The sequence below is a fragment of the Spodoptera frugiperda genome, chromosome 27 (assembly GCF_023101765.2).
Source record: "Spodoptera frugiperda isolate SF20-4 chromosome 27, AGI-APGP_CSIRO_Sfru_2.0, whole genome shotgun sequence".
NCBI classification, from domain to species: domain Eukaryota; kingdom Metazoa; phylum Arthropoda; class Insecta; order Lepidoptera; family Noctuidae; genus Spodoptera; species Spodoptera frugiperda.
Window position 1 is genome coordinate 6744180 of NC_064238.1, and position 16969 is coordinate 6761148.

Genomic DNA, 16969 nt, shown 5'->3' on the forward strand with positions numbered 1-16969 from the left:
TGAAGTGGCCCAATTCCCTCCTTCCCAATCTTCCCCATCCCCGATTCCCGAACAACAACCCTTAAATTCCTAACTCCCAAAAAGCCGGCAACGCAATTGTAACACCTCTGGTGTTTCAAGTGTCCATGGGCGGCGGCGATTGCTTACCATCAAGTAATACGTTCGCTCGATTACCGGCTTGTTTCATAAAAAAAAAGAAATAATAGAGGCTATCAAAAATATGGTAGAGCGTCCGTTGCCCTGCAATAAGATGATCGTGGTTAAATGAATGTAATATAAAATCTAAATATCTGACTATTAGTAAGTATTTGTGGTTTTGCTACTTTAAATTTATTTATTTAATTTATTTGGTGTTCCATTATATTTATGTATTTTAATTTAAACTAGAACTAAATATGATTAGTCTTACTCTTTAGGCCAGATAATCAAATATTAACTTTGATTCTTTCTTTGTTGTTTTGCATAATTACAAAAAGTACGAGAGATAATGAGTCAGTTTGAGACAGATTTTTTTCCCAAAACTAAATGATAACAATGATTATGATACAACTTAAATGGGCAGCTTCAGCAATGGACTTATTACGACTGATGATTTAATTATATGCTTCTGTTACATTTTCGATCTAGTGTATTCTTACGTAGGTACTTGTAATGTTGAAAGCTCTTCCATTACACGAAAAGTTTTGTTTCCTTTTGTGTGAAGTTCATGAATCTCCCACTTACGCGCCTTCTCTAGTAAAGAAACACGAAGTTTTTTAATATTTCCTTGAAATCCGACCGGAATGTATTATCTTGTCTTAAAGAAAAACCTGAAAAGTTTTCATCTTTGTAATCGTCTGCTCTACGGAATGAAAATAATCACAACTACTGATTTTTAATTTCGATATTCAATTATCAATTTGATTCGTTATTTTGTCGTGATATTACGGACATCTTTCAAAATCCAGATCTACAATAAGAATTGTATATATTGAATGATTTCAGTAAAGAGAGAATTCGATTCAGGTTTCGGAAAAATTAAGACTCATTACCGAGAAATTATCATAACAACGATTTAATTTAATTTTTTGAAATCGTTTACCATTATCCCAAAGTAGTAGTTATATTATTATGGTATCAATTGTTCTAAACTCAACTTTACAAATCAACGCTCCAAACTCTATTTTTAAACTCAGCATCTATGTTTTAGGAATTTAATCAATATTTTTCTATACACCACATTTTTAGGGCAGACTACAGAACCAACTCATTGAAAAACGAAGCAATAATATGTATGTTGTAGGTTATATCAATTTAACGATATCAAATTCCCACGGAAAGTTTAAACTAACTTTTACCTCAAAAGGATATTTATAAAACGATAACTTTTCGAATTACCAAAAAGTACCTTCATACAAATCTAATTATTTCAATGAAACTTAGCACAGTTTAATAAAAGCAGCTCTAGACATTCAGAGTATGAGCAGATGAATTACAAATAAAAAATGCATGTAAACTGAATCAGTGGTTCTGTGTTGTAAGCGAAACAACGGACAGACTGACGGAGAGAACTTGCATTTCGTAATACGTAAGGATGCTTTGCGAAATACAATTAAATTCATAATTAATTGTAGGTTGTTGCGCTTTACGGTATCACGCAGTCAGAGAAGTAACATGCGCTCTTTATGCTGTTGTTATTTCCATTAGCCATTTCGCATATACTAAAGAAAGACTTAGTGAATTAATTTATTTAAATGTATTATATAATTAAAATATAATGGGACCCTATTTAATAGTACCTACTTATATGAATTGCTATACTTATATGAAATCGTTATTTGATTTGTACTATCTAATTTAAAGTGGAGCAAATCGATATAAGATTTTGACTTTAACCTTTAATTGTAATTATTTAAACTATAGAACTCAGACAACTAGTATCTACATGAGATACAATAGAATTTCATAAAAAATCTAATGTTTTTAGTGAGACTTAGGTTTCACAATTGTACATAAACACCAAGTTAGGAAAACGCTTAACACGATTCGTAAACTTGTAAATCGGCTCAAAGAGTCCTGTATGTCTGCAAAGATAACGTGGCAAGTTTATATAACTATCATTTATAAAATGTCTCAGTAAAAGACAAAACAAACTTAACTTTGGAAACCAAAGCGGAAAAAGGTGGAAAACCTTTCTTAAACTTTATCTTTATTGCTTTTACTCTTAGTAATACCAAAGTGAAACCGTTTTCATTTGGTGAACAAGTGGCGGGACGGGAGGCTGCGACGACGCCGACGTCGGTCACGAAACAAAGAGTAGTGCACGGGGTGGGGCGGGCCCGGCGGGGGAGTCCTCGCCGCGTGAGCGATTGCGTCCCTAATTGGCAACGGCGTCCGCGAGAATCTTAAGGGGAGGACAGCGGAGCCCGAGCCAGTCTTCTCTCTGCATCTTGTGGCTCACAGCCTGCGTGGACTGCCACCCCCTCGCGCCACACCCCGCCCCGCCGTCGCCCACGCAACACAATAACTTACCTCGGGCGCCAACTCTCACGTAATCTCGAGTAACTCCGGATTATACCCGTTAATCACTCGGAAATTAATTACAAGTTTGTGTATTAATTGTAGTACAATTACAAGAATTACGGGGTTAAGATTACACTGATTCTATTTACATTGGGAAAGTTAATATACGAGTACAATGAGAACTCAATTCACTATCTAGTTTTACCAAAATTTGTTCGGGTCTATAATTATATGTTGATGATTTAAGTTTAAGTCGTTATACATTCATGCTTAGTTTTAATGAAAGATTGCATGACTTTCATTAAAACTAAGCAGATATTAAGGATCTGAATGTATCTAATTTTTCTCGTCACTCATACAGAAGAAAGAAAGGTTCACAAACCCTTGACTATTCGAAAATATACATTTCTGTAGGTTAGATAGATATAAAACCATACGATAGCTATGTGGATCTTTGTAATAAAATCATTTCAACTTGTTTGAATTTTCTACACAATCGATAGATTTTAAAGCAAGTTACTCGATGTGAACGCACTAAGCGATGTCTTTTATTTGAAATCTCGATTCAGAATATTTTCGCGCAGAGCAAACATTTTATGTGTTCGTCCCACGTCCACAAAACTGAACATTGCGGAGGGAAAACAGGTCGGTATCCTAACTCGATATCACCATTCCTATTCTCATGTCGCCTTTGTATGCAAGTGGACGGGTTAATTCGATTTGGTACGAGAACCGAGGGCAATATTTTATCGTATCATGTGATCTATTCTGTCCCAGTATAGTATAGTATAGTAGAGTGGGCCATAAAAAAGGCAATATCTCACAGTTGAGCTGAGCCGGAGCCGCGATCGTAACTTCTACAATGTTACTGCGCCACACTCGGCGAGGGAGCTGACTTTTATTTTTAGAAAAGAAATTATTGTTTTCTGGTAAATGTGAATATGTTAAAGTATGCGAATTTGTAGGCACATCACTGACTCGTGTCAAGTCAACGAACTTTCTTTGTATGGAAATGGTTTTATGTACAAATACGAAATTAGATTTACTCACGTATATAACTCCTTTCTTCTACTCTTGTAATGTAATTTCGCTACGAAGCAAATGAGAATGGTCAATGTGTATAGAAAACTGATGTTGTAAGCTGTCAACCATCTCAAATATTTTAACTGAATAATTGGTTTCGGAATATCAGCCATATTACACACAGATAAGGGTTAAAGGCTTGAGGCGCACGTAATGCCTTCCCGCACAATTTTATTTAGCTTTACGTAAAAGTGTTTTCGTTTTACTGCCGCCATTACGCAAATTTACCCACATGTTTATTTGTAATATAAAATATATGGCTGTTGCATATTACACAGTAAACTCACATATATGTACCTATATTACTCTTATTCCATTTTATTATATTCTCGAGGCGGGCTTCAAGATTTTTAGATTCATGTAACAAAATGAAAGTTTCAAGTCTCAAGTGGCTGATATATGGAGGCGTGAAAGCGTCAGGAAGCCGTGTAACACGGTCGCGGGGCAGTATTCATTAATCTAAGCTGTAACCCTTGCCACGCGGGTGGGAGCGGCGCGCGGCGCGCGGGGGGCGGTGGCGCAATATGCCGCGATGACGCGCCGACATCGCCTGCATTATGGATGTTGGCGAACTTTTCGCGTGACGCGAGAAAAATGAACCACGGCTCACTTAGAGATGGATCGTGATATAATATACTACTGAATCCCAGCTCGCAGGATTGCTAGTTGCCACGGGATTGCAGTTTAACATGTTGTTGTTGCGGAACTTATAATTTATACTCAACATAAATCTTTCTTAATACCTTAAACCAAACGTGATTTATATATAATATATATATATAACTAAATACCTACATATATACAACTGCAAACTAAACATGAAGTGATAAATAAAGATCTTGTACTCAGTAGTAATTTTATCATTGCACTTCACAATCAATGAGAAAAATGGCAACACGAAACATATAAGAATTTTCTTGGGAATCACAAGATTCCCAAGTGCAAAGCAAAACATGCCTCTGATAAAGTCCTTAGCGCCCTTCAAGCAGTCTCACAGTTCTGTAATTAACAAGTGGAGTCTCGAGGGGCGGGAGGGGGGAACAGGTGGTAAGGTGGGGGCGCGGCGCCACGGATCATATCACCTGTGAATTAATCGCTCCGTGACGATTAATTAGAGCCACGTGCTCGCACGCACCTAAGCCTCGTAACACCACGTGACTCGCCTGCTAATTGTGTTTATTAACCTTGAATCGCTTATGGAATTTATGTAATGAGAGCAGAATATTTTAGTGATAGTGTGGCTACTGGTGTTCTGTGCAGTGATAATGTAGACAGGATTTTTTACAGCACACGAACAATAAAGGAAACGCCAGTACGAGTCAACGAGAGCCTTAAAAAGTGAAAAGGTACTGAAATACTTGAACACACAATGGGTAGGCCGCGCTCCGCCCGCCGGCTGCCTCCCAATAAAACATAACGTTCGCAATAACAATGAGCGGCCCTGCCTCGTGCCTGACCCACGAACTGCAAACTCAAATTAAACATCTTATGAACAGAAACATCTTGCAAAGATCCTCTTCATTAGGTCCCGCAAATTGCGCGGGGTGCGGGTCGCGGGGGCAGTGACACGAGCCCCCCCTCGCCGCGCCCCTCTCCGCAGCCTCTATTAATAATGCAAATGAGACCGCAGCTCGGCCAAGAAGCGAGTCTCGATTAATTCCGGTTCATTTGAGGTAATTGTCGCTGCGCGCGTGCGGTCTGCGGTCTGCTGAGCCCGCACCGCGGTGCCACATCTAATGTCTAATGTCAGTTAGGGTTATGTTTTCATAGCATCATCTTTCACCACTACAGCGGTATCTTACTTATAGTTACACTTACGCAAGCAGAAAGATTTAAGTCGGAACTACTATAAAATGGTCATGACTTTGTTTATTATTTAAGATCCATGAATATACTTACATAAAATTCATCACAAATATTAGTATCTTTTCTGGATGTTTTCCTAGAAAATTGCAGTTGGCTTGCTATTAAAGTTTAAGTAATCGCAGCATTACATGTTTTGATAAGATTTTATCATCACTATTTTTATTAATGATGAAGTAAAGACAATTCAATTTTCTTTAAGTTGCACAAGGTTGCACGAGACGCCAAATAAAAAGGAGTCCATTGCCTCACGTAGCACGGGCTACGGGCTACGAGCTACGGCGTAGCGCTACTACGATCGATACTTATACCACGCGACAACCTAAAGCTACGAGTTTTTCTTCGTTATCTATATAGTTATCTCTAGTAGCCACAGAATGATTTCATCTGATAATTTAGACCATTTGTAATATATGCTATATACGAAATTATGACTTCAATTCCACTTTTAACATGAGTTTTGAGTACTTTTTGCGTGGAAGTATTGTAAATAAATTATAAGTAATTTATTTTATATAAAGCATAATAATTTACTAACGATTGTGATTTTTAAGTAAAAGTAAATAAATAAAACCTATGTAAAATATCTTATTACCTACTACAACAACAAATGCACAAATATTATTGCCACAACATTGTACTGCTTTATACTTCAACGCATTTACTTTCAGACTATTTTCACATAGCCAGGAATTATTTAACCATATTTTTTTAACATTCACTACATAAACAATCATTAATGGCTCAATAAACAGTAACTCTATAGTTCGCAATCAAGTGTTTAAAGTAAAATAAACAATTAAAATCATAGAAAGTCATTGTCATTGTACTCTCTCGTTTTAATAAAGCTAAAGCAGTGAAAATGTGCAGAGCAGTGTTTGGGAAGAGTTAGTGGAAGCTATAAATGTATTGTGAACGTAACGTAGGTATTGAGAGGGCAGGGAGCGTCTCCGAGCCACCGTGGGGGGGGGGGAGACAAAAATGGCCGCCCCAAACGTGCACCGTACTCTTACCTACTTATATCACTCATTAAATAAATTCATAGGAACTGATTTGTCTAAAACAATTGTAAAATGATTTATTTTGTCTTATTAAAAAGTTTTGTTCAACGCCGCAAAGGTGACTGCTAATTTATTCTATGATTGGGTAAAAAACTTGGTAATCCGTTTAAAGGTGTGCCCGTAACAAACTATAAAGGTACTTTAATTATGTGATTACAAAAAGATTTTCTATCCAAACTACATATTTGTGATGAGTCCATTCGAACTACGAGTAAATCTGTTATTAAATTAATCTGGTTATAATCCAGAAAAATAGGTAATTATTATAGGATTCGAAGTAACGTATTCAGACAAAGATAACAAGGTCATCTTTTTTTAAATTAAACAAGCTATAATTATGAAAGTATTTCAGTTTTTAAGTGGAATTTTCTTTTCAGCCGGGCTTCCATACAAAGTGTACGGCGGACACGAAGGCTCGTTGACGGAAAAGAGAAAACAGAGAAGAATCAGGACGACGTTCACATCAGCTCAGCTGAAGGAGCTGGAGCGAGCCTTCCAGGAGACACACTACCCTGACATCTACACCAGGGAGGAGATCGCCATGAAAATAGACCTCACAGAAGCGAGGGTACAGGTCAGTTCACGTAGTTTAATATAACTTTATACAGGAACAGTTTTTTAAGATCAATTTGTATGAAATCAAAATTTGTGACATATATAGGTACAGGAAAGATATTACTGGTAAAATGTTAACTAGCCAAACCTAAAAGGTAGTATATTATTCTTTGATTTCAAGCAGATTAAATTGTATAAATGGACCTCTCTATTGCCAAAAAACTTCATGTACAGATTAAATTATTCTTTGATTGAGCATCGGTGAAACCAAAATGAAGAGTAAAAAAAAAATACGGATTTAGGAAGATTATTCTCACAAGGCACAGTAGGCTTGAAAAAAATAAATGGTTTCCCGCGCCGTCCGTCACATTTCCGCAGTCCAATTAGCGTCCAGTAATTCGAGTGCGGCTGACGGGCGGTGCCTACGAAAAAAAAGCGAGCAGACATCGTGCGGTTAGCTCTAGTTAATTTCATAATAAGCGCTCATTTTTATGTGAGTCAGATCTGCGACGTGAGCTCCTCCTGAATGTTTAATGCAATTCAGAATCGGGCGAGTGCTGCGCTGTCTTATAGTTATCTGATCACGTATAACGCGCGGCGACTCCGCGACCTGCTCACGTATTCCGGGATATGACGCCCTCGGCGCAACCGACACTCTTATTGTTCCAACGACACCAACCTACATTTTGTTTCATTTATTTTTATGAAACGGGTTTTCATATTTTCGATTCAGTTCCCGTTATACTGACGACACCGCGCCGTAGGTTATTTCAGTACATAGGCATTGTATAATGGATAAACAATCGCGTTGTTGTATACATAAGCGGGAGGCACCCTCCCGCGGCAACGAGCGCTCATTACGTTAAAAAGTGTATTGGAATGGTGGGGTGCCGCCATAAATATTGCGGGCGGTCGCGTAACTCAAGCGCGCGCGACTCCTGATAATTAAAACTCGCCTGGAAAATACGAATTCACATATTACAATTAAAACCGGATAACTGCAACGAGCGGCTTGTTTTTCGGTAAATAAACAAATATCAATTTAATGCTGCATTGTATTTTATACCTGCCATTAAACAGCCGCGTGTTTTGCTAATTTTAAATTAAGTAATTATCGATTGGTATGTGTGCAGCAGTGTGTGTTCTAGGTTTACCAAACATTTGGTCCTGCTATCTATATTTATTTATGTAACAAAAACACTGTTTTATGTCTCTTTATTCTAAGTTTTTAGTATTACAATATAAGACAATACAAGATGGGTAAATTTTGGCCACCTTGAATATTTACATATACAAATATCTACCAACATAAAAATTGTGGTCAGCGACAAATCTACATAAAAATATAAATGAATAAACGGTGCGACGTGTCCTAATTCAACACGCGGCTGCTACCCAAATTCATCAGAGGCTGTGCGCAAACACTGCTCGCCGGCGTAAGCGTTAAGCAAACGCACAATTTGCCATAAGCCACCCGTCCGGTGTGAAATAAAAAGTCGGCCAACTGTTCTGTTAGAGCAAAAGGAATCACTTGAAAAATGACCAGCTGCTTTTTAATACACAGCGTATTTTTTCTGTGCCAACGTTGTCATAGGGATAGGGCAATTTAATCCATCAAGCGGTGTTGCACGGTGGCGTCCGAGTCAATAAATTCTATATTATCACAGACGATTTTGGTTTTATTGTTATCCCCGTGCGCCGCGAGAGATTAGTTCGAGTCGAGATAAGTCGATGTACACCGTGCCTTTGTTTCATGAAACAATCTTCACCATTAGTTAAATAAAGAAAGTCAAACATTAGATCAGCAGTGCATTTGTTTTTGTACTCATAGGCAGCGTACGTAAGCGTACTTAAGAACTTTGACATTACGGCAGTAGCTGAACATAACTTTGAATATCTGCTAATTTTCATAATGAAAAGCGTCAAATATTTGACGTTTTTCGAAGCATAGAAGAAATACAGTAGAAGTTTAGACGTGATCAAATAAAGTCGACAGACAGTTCGTCATCGTAGCCTTCAGTCTGTAATATTTGAGAAACGTCTAACAAGAATCGTGAGTTAGAATGGAATAGTAAGCTGATTGTTATTACCAAGAGTGGTGGTCACCTGACACGTGACAGGGGCTCGCTGTGACCCGAGAGGCAGCAATAAAGATTGACATGGACCCCGCCGGGATACGCCAACAAAATGTCAATCCAGCTCTCGATCTAAGATCTTGCGCCTGCAGTCCGCTGGGACCGGCTGGGCGGCTGAGCGGACTGATGCACTGTCTGCCATTGCTCTCACTTGTAATTGGTTTTACGTCTTTTCTCCGAGAATCGTTCAATTTAAGATTTCATGATCGTTAGATAGACTGCTATGAATTAACAATGTTCAGTATTTGGTACGATTTCATTTTATGTTTATGCTGTTAAGAAAGGAAGGCAAGGCATTTATTTCATAAGTCAGTCGCTTGTAACGAAATCTTATTTATTGGTCTTAAGTCACTGTTACTTCAATATTTGAGAGATATTTCGACATGCAACTCTTTTAAACTAAACGTAAACAATAATAAAACTATATGACAATGTAATTATCTCGTAACATATCAAGTTTCACAATACCGACCTTCCTATATTCCTTTTGGACCGATTTATTTGGAGCGAGGGCGTCTATAATCAGTAGTTGTTATTTTAACACAGATTCGCATGATGATCACTTTCGAGTGCTTTGTGACCCTGCGAGCGCGCAGGTGTCGCACGCGCAGGTCACGTGACCGGCGCGTGCGCTCTCTCTCCCACCGTGTGCCCGATCAGATACACTTGCCACAAATGTTTGTCGCTCGCTGCACTTCAAATGGGGAATAAAACTGCCATTGTCTGCTTCAATTGAGTTTTATGGCGCGACAGAACCATAATAATATTGTTATTGGGTACGGAAGGAAAATTATATTTTAGTATGTAATTTACGCTATTGTAGCATTTGTAACAAGTATTGGTGCGTTTTCGTGGGTGTGGTTTGATAAAATGTATAAACATTTCATATTACTGAAATTATCGTAGAATATGCGATTATAAAATGCTTGGAGTTAATTGTATTTAAAGTAAAAAAAAAAAACGATTATGAACCTATTTTATCCGAAATTAACTTCTCAATATCACATATTAAGTGGTTAGTATCGAAATGAAACAACAACGTTAAGTAATGGGACGGTTTAGTGTTAACCCTTAGTTAATCGCGTTGATTGCCGTCGGTTCGGCTAACGATAAAAGCGGATTAAGTAATCACTTAGTGGCGGGACGCTCTTGTCTAGTGATTCGTGCTTTTGTCGGGAGGGTACCACATAAACTTATGGGTTTTGATCCCATATCACGATATAATACTTCTCTTAAGTGTTGTGTGATTTTCAAATGTCAAGAACGGTAATTTTATTGTAGGGGACGGTGATTTTAAATGATTAATTCATGGTAAATACGTTTTATGATTTTTGGATGTTAGTATTATATTTGATTAGGTTTATTCTAGAAAAGATATTGACGCCATCATAAAAAATAATTGAAAAATACTGATTATAAAAACATCACCTATGATGAGAAAGGCAGACGAGTAGAACTTTTAGTTCCGTACATTACTAGTCCCACTTCACACATCACTTAATTAATAATAATATGCAGTGCTATACAAATAAACAAGCGTATCAGATTGTGATCATCAAAGGTATTATCTGTGTTAAACTGGACATGGGGCGTGACATTTGATACGGTGAGACAAGCTCGTCACTCTCCGTGGGAAGCTCGGAGGAGCTCGGCTGATTGCGCCCGCGCACCGTGGCGCACTACTCCCATAGCTGTGATCTGTCGTCGATAATCTGCCTCGCCTAATTGATTAACATCTCATGTATGTTCTCACGATCTGCCAAATAATAAGTGTTATTCACACTTTTCGTAGTCACTTTCTGATTGCGAAAAATATTAACGTTTGTTGTTTATCTCAGTGAATATTAAAGGTCTTACTACTTCAGAAATATATTTATGTAAATATTTCAATTTCCATCTCAAATACATACCATAATTTTATGACTACACCCATAAAATATGAGCCTTGATTAAATTGCCACCTTCTATCGCACGACAGTATTATTCTCACATAAAACACCATTCTTCTTCTTTAGCTATTCACGATAAATAAGTGTTGGAAATCCAAGCAAGCACTTAAAGCGATTAAAAACTGGCTCGAGGTCGTAATCATAGGTACGTAGAGCAGCTACGGAGGGTGCTACGGGCTACGAACTACGAGCTACGAAATACGTCACAAGATATTACAATGATTTGTTTGTAGAAACAAGAGTAATTGTTTTGTATGTTAGATAAATTTCAACTAAGTTACATTTTCGATCATTGAACTACGTCGCCAACCTTTACAATCTAGATATTGAATATTTTCCCAGTGACGACAAGTTTATTATCGGCATTTTATTCCCATTCATTCGGTCTCATGTGGATAAGCATAAAACGACCACACCAGTTTATTACAGGACATCAAATAAATATGAAAACGTGTGAAAGTAATACTTTCCATGGTTCTCACATTAAAGGTCCCGAAGGTATCGAAGTTTGCCCACCAGCAATTACAAAAGCGTTTATACCTAATTCAACTTTGAGCTAGCCTAAAGAGTGTGAATACAGTCGTCCTTGTCTAACATATGTATGTGAATTGAGTATTGCTGTCTCTGTTGTAATCATGTCACCCCTTTGCTCGTTCTCGCAATTATTTTTCATTTAGCTCGCGACTTGTTGTGATGTCCTCCGGGAATCGTGGGATCAAGTGCAACTATCTCTCTGGAGTATAGTAATACAATTCGAATACGAGAAAATTGCTATGTGACATTAAGGGATGTATAAAAATGTTTTTAGCTTGTAATTTGGTGATTCCCACCGTTTGGAGTAGGTGACACGTTACCGTGGTCCATAGGGAATAATTTCTATGTAGTTATTTCCCACGATTCGGGTGATCTGAGAATTTTTGCATGTTAGAGTTTGATAATTTTTGTAATACCTAACTATCTTATGGGAATATTTAGCTATTGATTACATAATAAAACATGCTTATTGTATATTTATTTAACAGTGTTTAAACTCTTCAATGTAAAACTCTTTTTTAAACTATAATCAGTTCATTCTAACAACTTTGTACCCAGGTTTTTATGGCAGCAGGTTTACAAAAAGTTGAAGCATTGTGATTCTAAACAGCAAGTTCATTGTTACTCCATTCCGTCGTCCAAGTTCGGCAGGGGAACAGAGGCGGGTGTCACAAACTATCCAATGTCACTGAATATATGGCCGTCATAACCGATACGCCGTTGTACGTATTGCTCCAATATGCTGAGTCACTTGGGGGAATCCTAATATCGGGCGTTTTAGTTTTAGCCAATTGTATGTATTGACGGTTCTAACGAGCATTGTTGGGATATATTTCGGCGAGTTATGTGTTTTGAATGTGTTTTAGAGTCATGTTAGAAGAAAAACTAAGATTTAAATAAATGTGACGTAAAAGTTGCAATTAAAAAAGGGAAAACTGTTTATGATAGGCTAAATTCAGATCGCTTAAAACTGCACTTTATTCACTTTTTCATCTCGCTTACAAATATCATTGATCATTGAAAAACTCGCAACTCATTTTGACAGTCACTCTAATTTTTATTTAAACTTGTAGTTTAATGTTATGATTATGGAATATCGGATGTCATTTTAACACCAATCAACAATAAAAATCTATAAGTAAATTACTTAATATGTATTACTTTGTTCAAAAGTGGTGACAATCAATAATCCAACACTTTGATCAAACCAAATTACATACTCATTTTATAATACCTAAATAAAAATAAATAATAAAATGTTTATTTCGTGTAAAACGCTAGATTACAAAGTAAATCTTATCACTAGGCAACAAAAAAAATAAAAAAAAAATTCCCAGAGATCTGATTGTGTGATTCGGAAAGGCCATGGTATAGAGAACTTAGAACAGTAAATAAAACATCTCAGTCACGTATAGCTTTTAAGAGAAATTTATTTTTAGTTTTAACAATTTTTTGTTATTATTTTAAAGTAAAATATTATTTAGACTTGAAAAATAAACTAGTTTTTGTTCTTTTGGCCTGCCTGTTATAAGAAGAGGTTGGTGTCTCTCTAATTAAAAACCAGCAGTAGTCTGCAAGCATTGCAGTTGTCCATTTTCCCTGATAACGCTTTTCCATTGAGGCAATTTCTTGGTGAAAGCACTCACCGTGCTCATCACTCACTGCGCCTAGATTTTCTTTAAAAAAATTAAGGTGCGAATGCAGAAAGTGTATTTTTAATGACATATTGCACCCCAGTTGTTTATAAGCATGTAACAATTGGTTTATAAGGCTTTCATATTGAGGCGATCGTTTATTTCCCAAAAAAAATTCCGTGACTTGAACAAATCCATTGCATTTTTCCTTAGGTAAGTCTAAGTCTCTAAAGAGATCGTCAAGCTCAGATTGGCTGATCAAATGTGGTGCTTTAGATGTAATTGCCACTTGAAAGTCTTCACATTCATCATCAGAACTAGAAGTGTTACTTGAGGATTCAACGTGACTTGGTGGGTTAGGTACTGAAAGATCTTCTGAATGTGGTATTGGTTTTGTTACGGAAGACACCTCTGCGTACTTTACTGTGTGCTTAGATTTCTTAGAAAATCCTTTGACATCTGTGAGACAAAAATAACAGTCACTTATATGATCCTTAGGTTCTCGCCAAATCATACGTTGACCAAAAGGCATCTTAGTTGGTTTTCCATTAAACCAGTTTGTCAAATTCTTGTGGCATGAGAAGCAACACATGTGTGGCACCCAATATTTATCTTGGTTGCGAACGTCTAAACCAAAATATGCACAATAACACTTCGTAATTACTTAACGGTGTTATGGGTTTTTTTACTCTTCGGTGAAAATAAAACAAAATAAATCCGGAGAATTAACACAAAAGCGAGACATGGCGAAAGAAATCAATGTATACTGACACTACAAAATATTATTGTGATCGTTACTAAGAAGAATTTAGAGCTACCCTCCAAAACTAATAAAAAAAGTGATTTTTTACAAAAATGTTAAAATCTCCATTCCTATACGTGACTGAAATAAATTATTATTTTTCTGGTATTAGGTGTATGATTATCAATAAAATACGGTATGAATTTTCCCCGGGAAATTTTGAGTGTTGCCTAGTGTTATTAATAAAATAAAGTCTGATGTACATATATAGATTTTTTTTGTGGCATAATATGTTAATAACTTGGTTCCTCAAATATTTTAGTTACCGTGGTGGTCGTATTGATTTTTCTGATCACCATTTTTATTCTGTCTTCAAAAATGCGACAAAAGTTTAAAAAGGATGTTAACTGCAATTTGTTGTACGTACCTAACAACTTCAAAGTCCAATCAATAAAGCAAATGATCAGAGACAGTTTAACTAAACATCTGCCGATCCGTATCGGCTATTTGTCGTGTCGCGTGCCACGATCAAACTGATTACAGGCATTGTCTCGCGGAAGCGGCTACTCGGACAAATCACGGTGATTCGTCAAAATCGATTCAAATCTGTTACATTTTTAATTGAAAATCCCAGCAGGGTAGCCATTGAATGGTTTAGGGAAGTCAGATATCGATTACGAATGATTAATTGTTTTAAAGTCATTTTGTTACGTGATTTTAGATATTTCATTGAATAAATCTTCTTTGGTTTATTGTCAAAAATTTCTACGGTTACTGGCCGTTTTTAGTGAAAATTTTGTAGGATGTCATATAATAATTTTTTCTTATTTTTTTTTTGTATAAAATATTGGCATTTTTTCAATTATATGCGCCATTTATACGATGTAAAAATAAAACCTTTTTTTTGCTTAAATCTATTGTGCATATTTTTTAATTGTTACGATACGTTAAACTATACAACCTCATTGTTCCGCAATTATTACTGGCAAGTTTTAATGAAAACTAATTGTCAGATGCCATTAAAAAATATTTTTTATTATTTTATTTTTTATGACATAAATGGCTTTACCGCATTTTTTTCGACGAAATCAACCAGCAATTCTTTATGAATCAATTTAAATGGTATTAAACCTATTTTGATTTATATTTTTTAAAACTGATTTTGTTATCTGTTGTTGTTTTAATCGTTTATCGTAGACAAAAGTGACCTATTTAGAATAAATTAAAATATTTGTATAAAGGTAGTGTTAAAATTAAACAAAATCGGCATACGAGACTTTAAAGCGGTAAGTTTATCATACAAATTAAATTAATTATTTTAATTAAACTTTACTATCTCTATTTTAATCACCACTAGGGAGCTTTTTACCTTAGAAATTATCGAGCATAATTTTAGTTTTAAACGGCATTCCAAAAATATTGTTCACAATAGCTATTTAGTGAATAGGTAATCATTATATTTTATAAAGTGATATTCATATATAGCTGTTGATGGAAGTGTATCAAATAGTCGTATATTTACAGTTAATAGTTGATCCGATGTTTATTTACAAAGCAGTGGATAATAGGGGTGACAAGTAATGGACCGTGCGCTTTGCTCACATCTGTCGTGTCGCGAACTGTGACGTCATTATCATTCATATATTGCCATTATATCGAATTTATGAACGTGTTAGACTTTATTGAGTTTTAATAAACTTCGTGCATTATATTGGGAAATTATCGTTTTACTGTAAACATGCTATTTTTAACGGCAATAGAAAACGTTTTACTGGTAACTGATAAGTTATTTTGCTTTATTTAGGTTTTTAATTATCAATATGCTATTTAGTTTATGTTACGTACAATGGGACATGCTATAAAAAGCGCAGAAGACATGAGAAATGTCGCTTTAGGTTTAAATGAATTGGTAACTAAGTTTTCAACCTAAATTTCCAAAGAGTCGATCAATTACGTATCTACGATTTTGACGTCTTTACTTTCTATTTAATACAACAACCACCAAGCGCGATAATACAAACAAATTACCGATTAAAACACAATAGCAGAGCCTGTTAACACGTACACCATTATAATTTATGTAAAATCTTTAGCCTAATTCAATCCAATCAAATAAGATGAGTTGCGTCAGCACACCTGCCATTCACTAAACGCTGTCGAATGGCGCCGACATACGGCCTGAATAAACGATGCATTCATCTCTTTATTATGATGTGTTAATCCTGGATTATCATCAAATGTTAACACATGTTACCAGTTAGTAAAAAAATTATACCAATCCAAAAGGTCGGCGGACTATCGTTCGAGCAAAACAAATTGAGCTGTAATGCAGAAAAAGTAAGGTCGAATTTCGCAGCGAGGTATTTTCAGTCGATAGATTTCAATGGCTTATTGAGGGTAGCTAATATTATTCCGGGGCGTTCGGTGTTGCCTTTTCATCCGCTAAGTATAAACAGTGGGGTGTGTTCGCGATGTTTGGTCGCGCTCGACCGCGCCGGCTTGACGATTGATTTATTTTGTATTAGCTTTACTTTACGCAGACCCACTTTGTATTCAGAGAGATTGCTACCTAATTAATTTTTGTCCATGGTGTTTGCATTGGCCTTACTGGTTTTTCAATAGATGTAGGAAAATCTTTTTTTGGGATTAAATCTAGACTTGCCGTGCCCTACCAGGGTTCTTGCATGAAACTTAAGTACCTAAAATAACCTTTAACTATATGTATGCAAATACAATAAATTATTATGCTTATGACAGAAAACAGTTTATGCAATATGAAAATATACATACACATTTAGCCAAAAAATTAAGTCGGCAATTCAGTCCATCATACTAAACATGTAAAATAAATGAATGTGAAACTTAACCACATTTTAATTAAAACATAAAATAGCAGTATGTATTCAAGTAG

The 16969-nt window shown here is 36.1% G+C and overlaps 1 protein-coding gene across 2 annotated transcripts in view; it reads left to right on the forward strand.

The window, feature by feature from the left end:
• LOC118263701 (paired mesoderm homeobox protein 2A) overlaps nt 1-16969 on the forward strand; it is a 29836-nt gene that overhangs the window by 2905 nt on the left and 9962 nt on the right. For both annotated transcript variants that reach the window (XM_035575850.2, XM_035575851.2), the window contains exon 2: nt 6887-7083. In XM_035575850.2, the coding sequence (XP_035431743.1) occupies nt 6887-7083 (197 nt within the window). The remainder of the gene's footprint in view (nt 1-6886; nt 7084-16969) is intronic.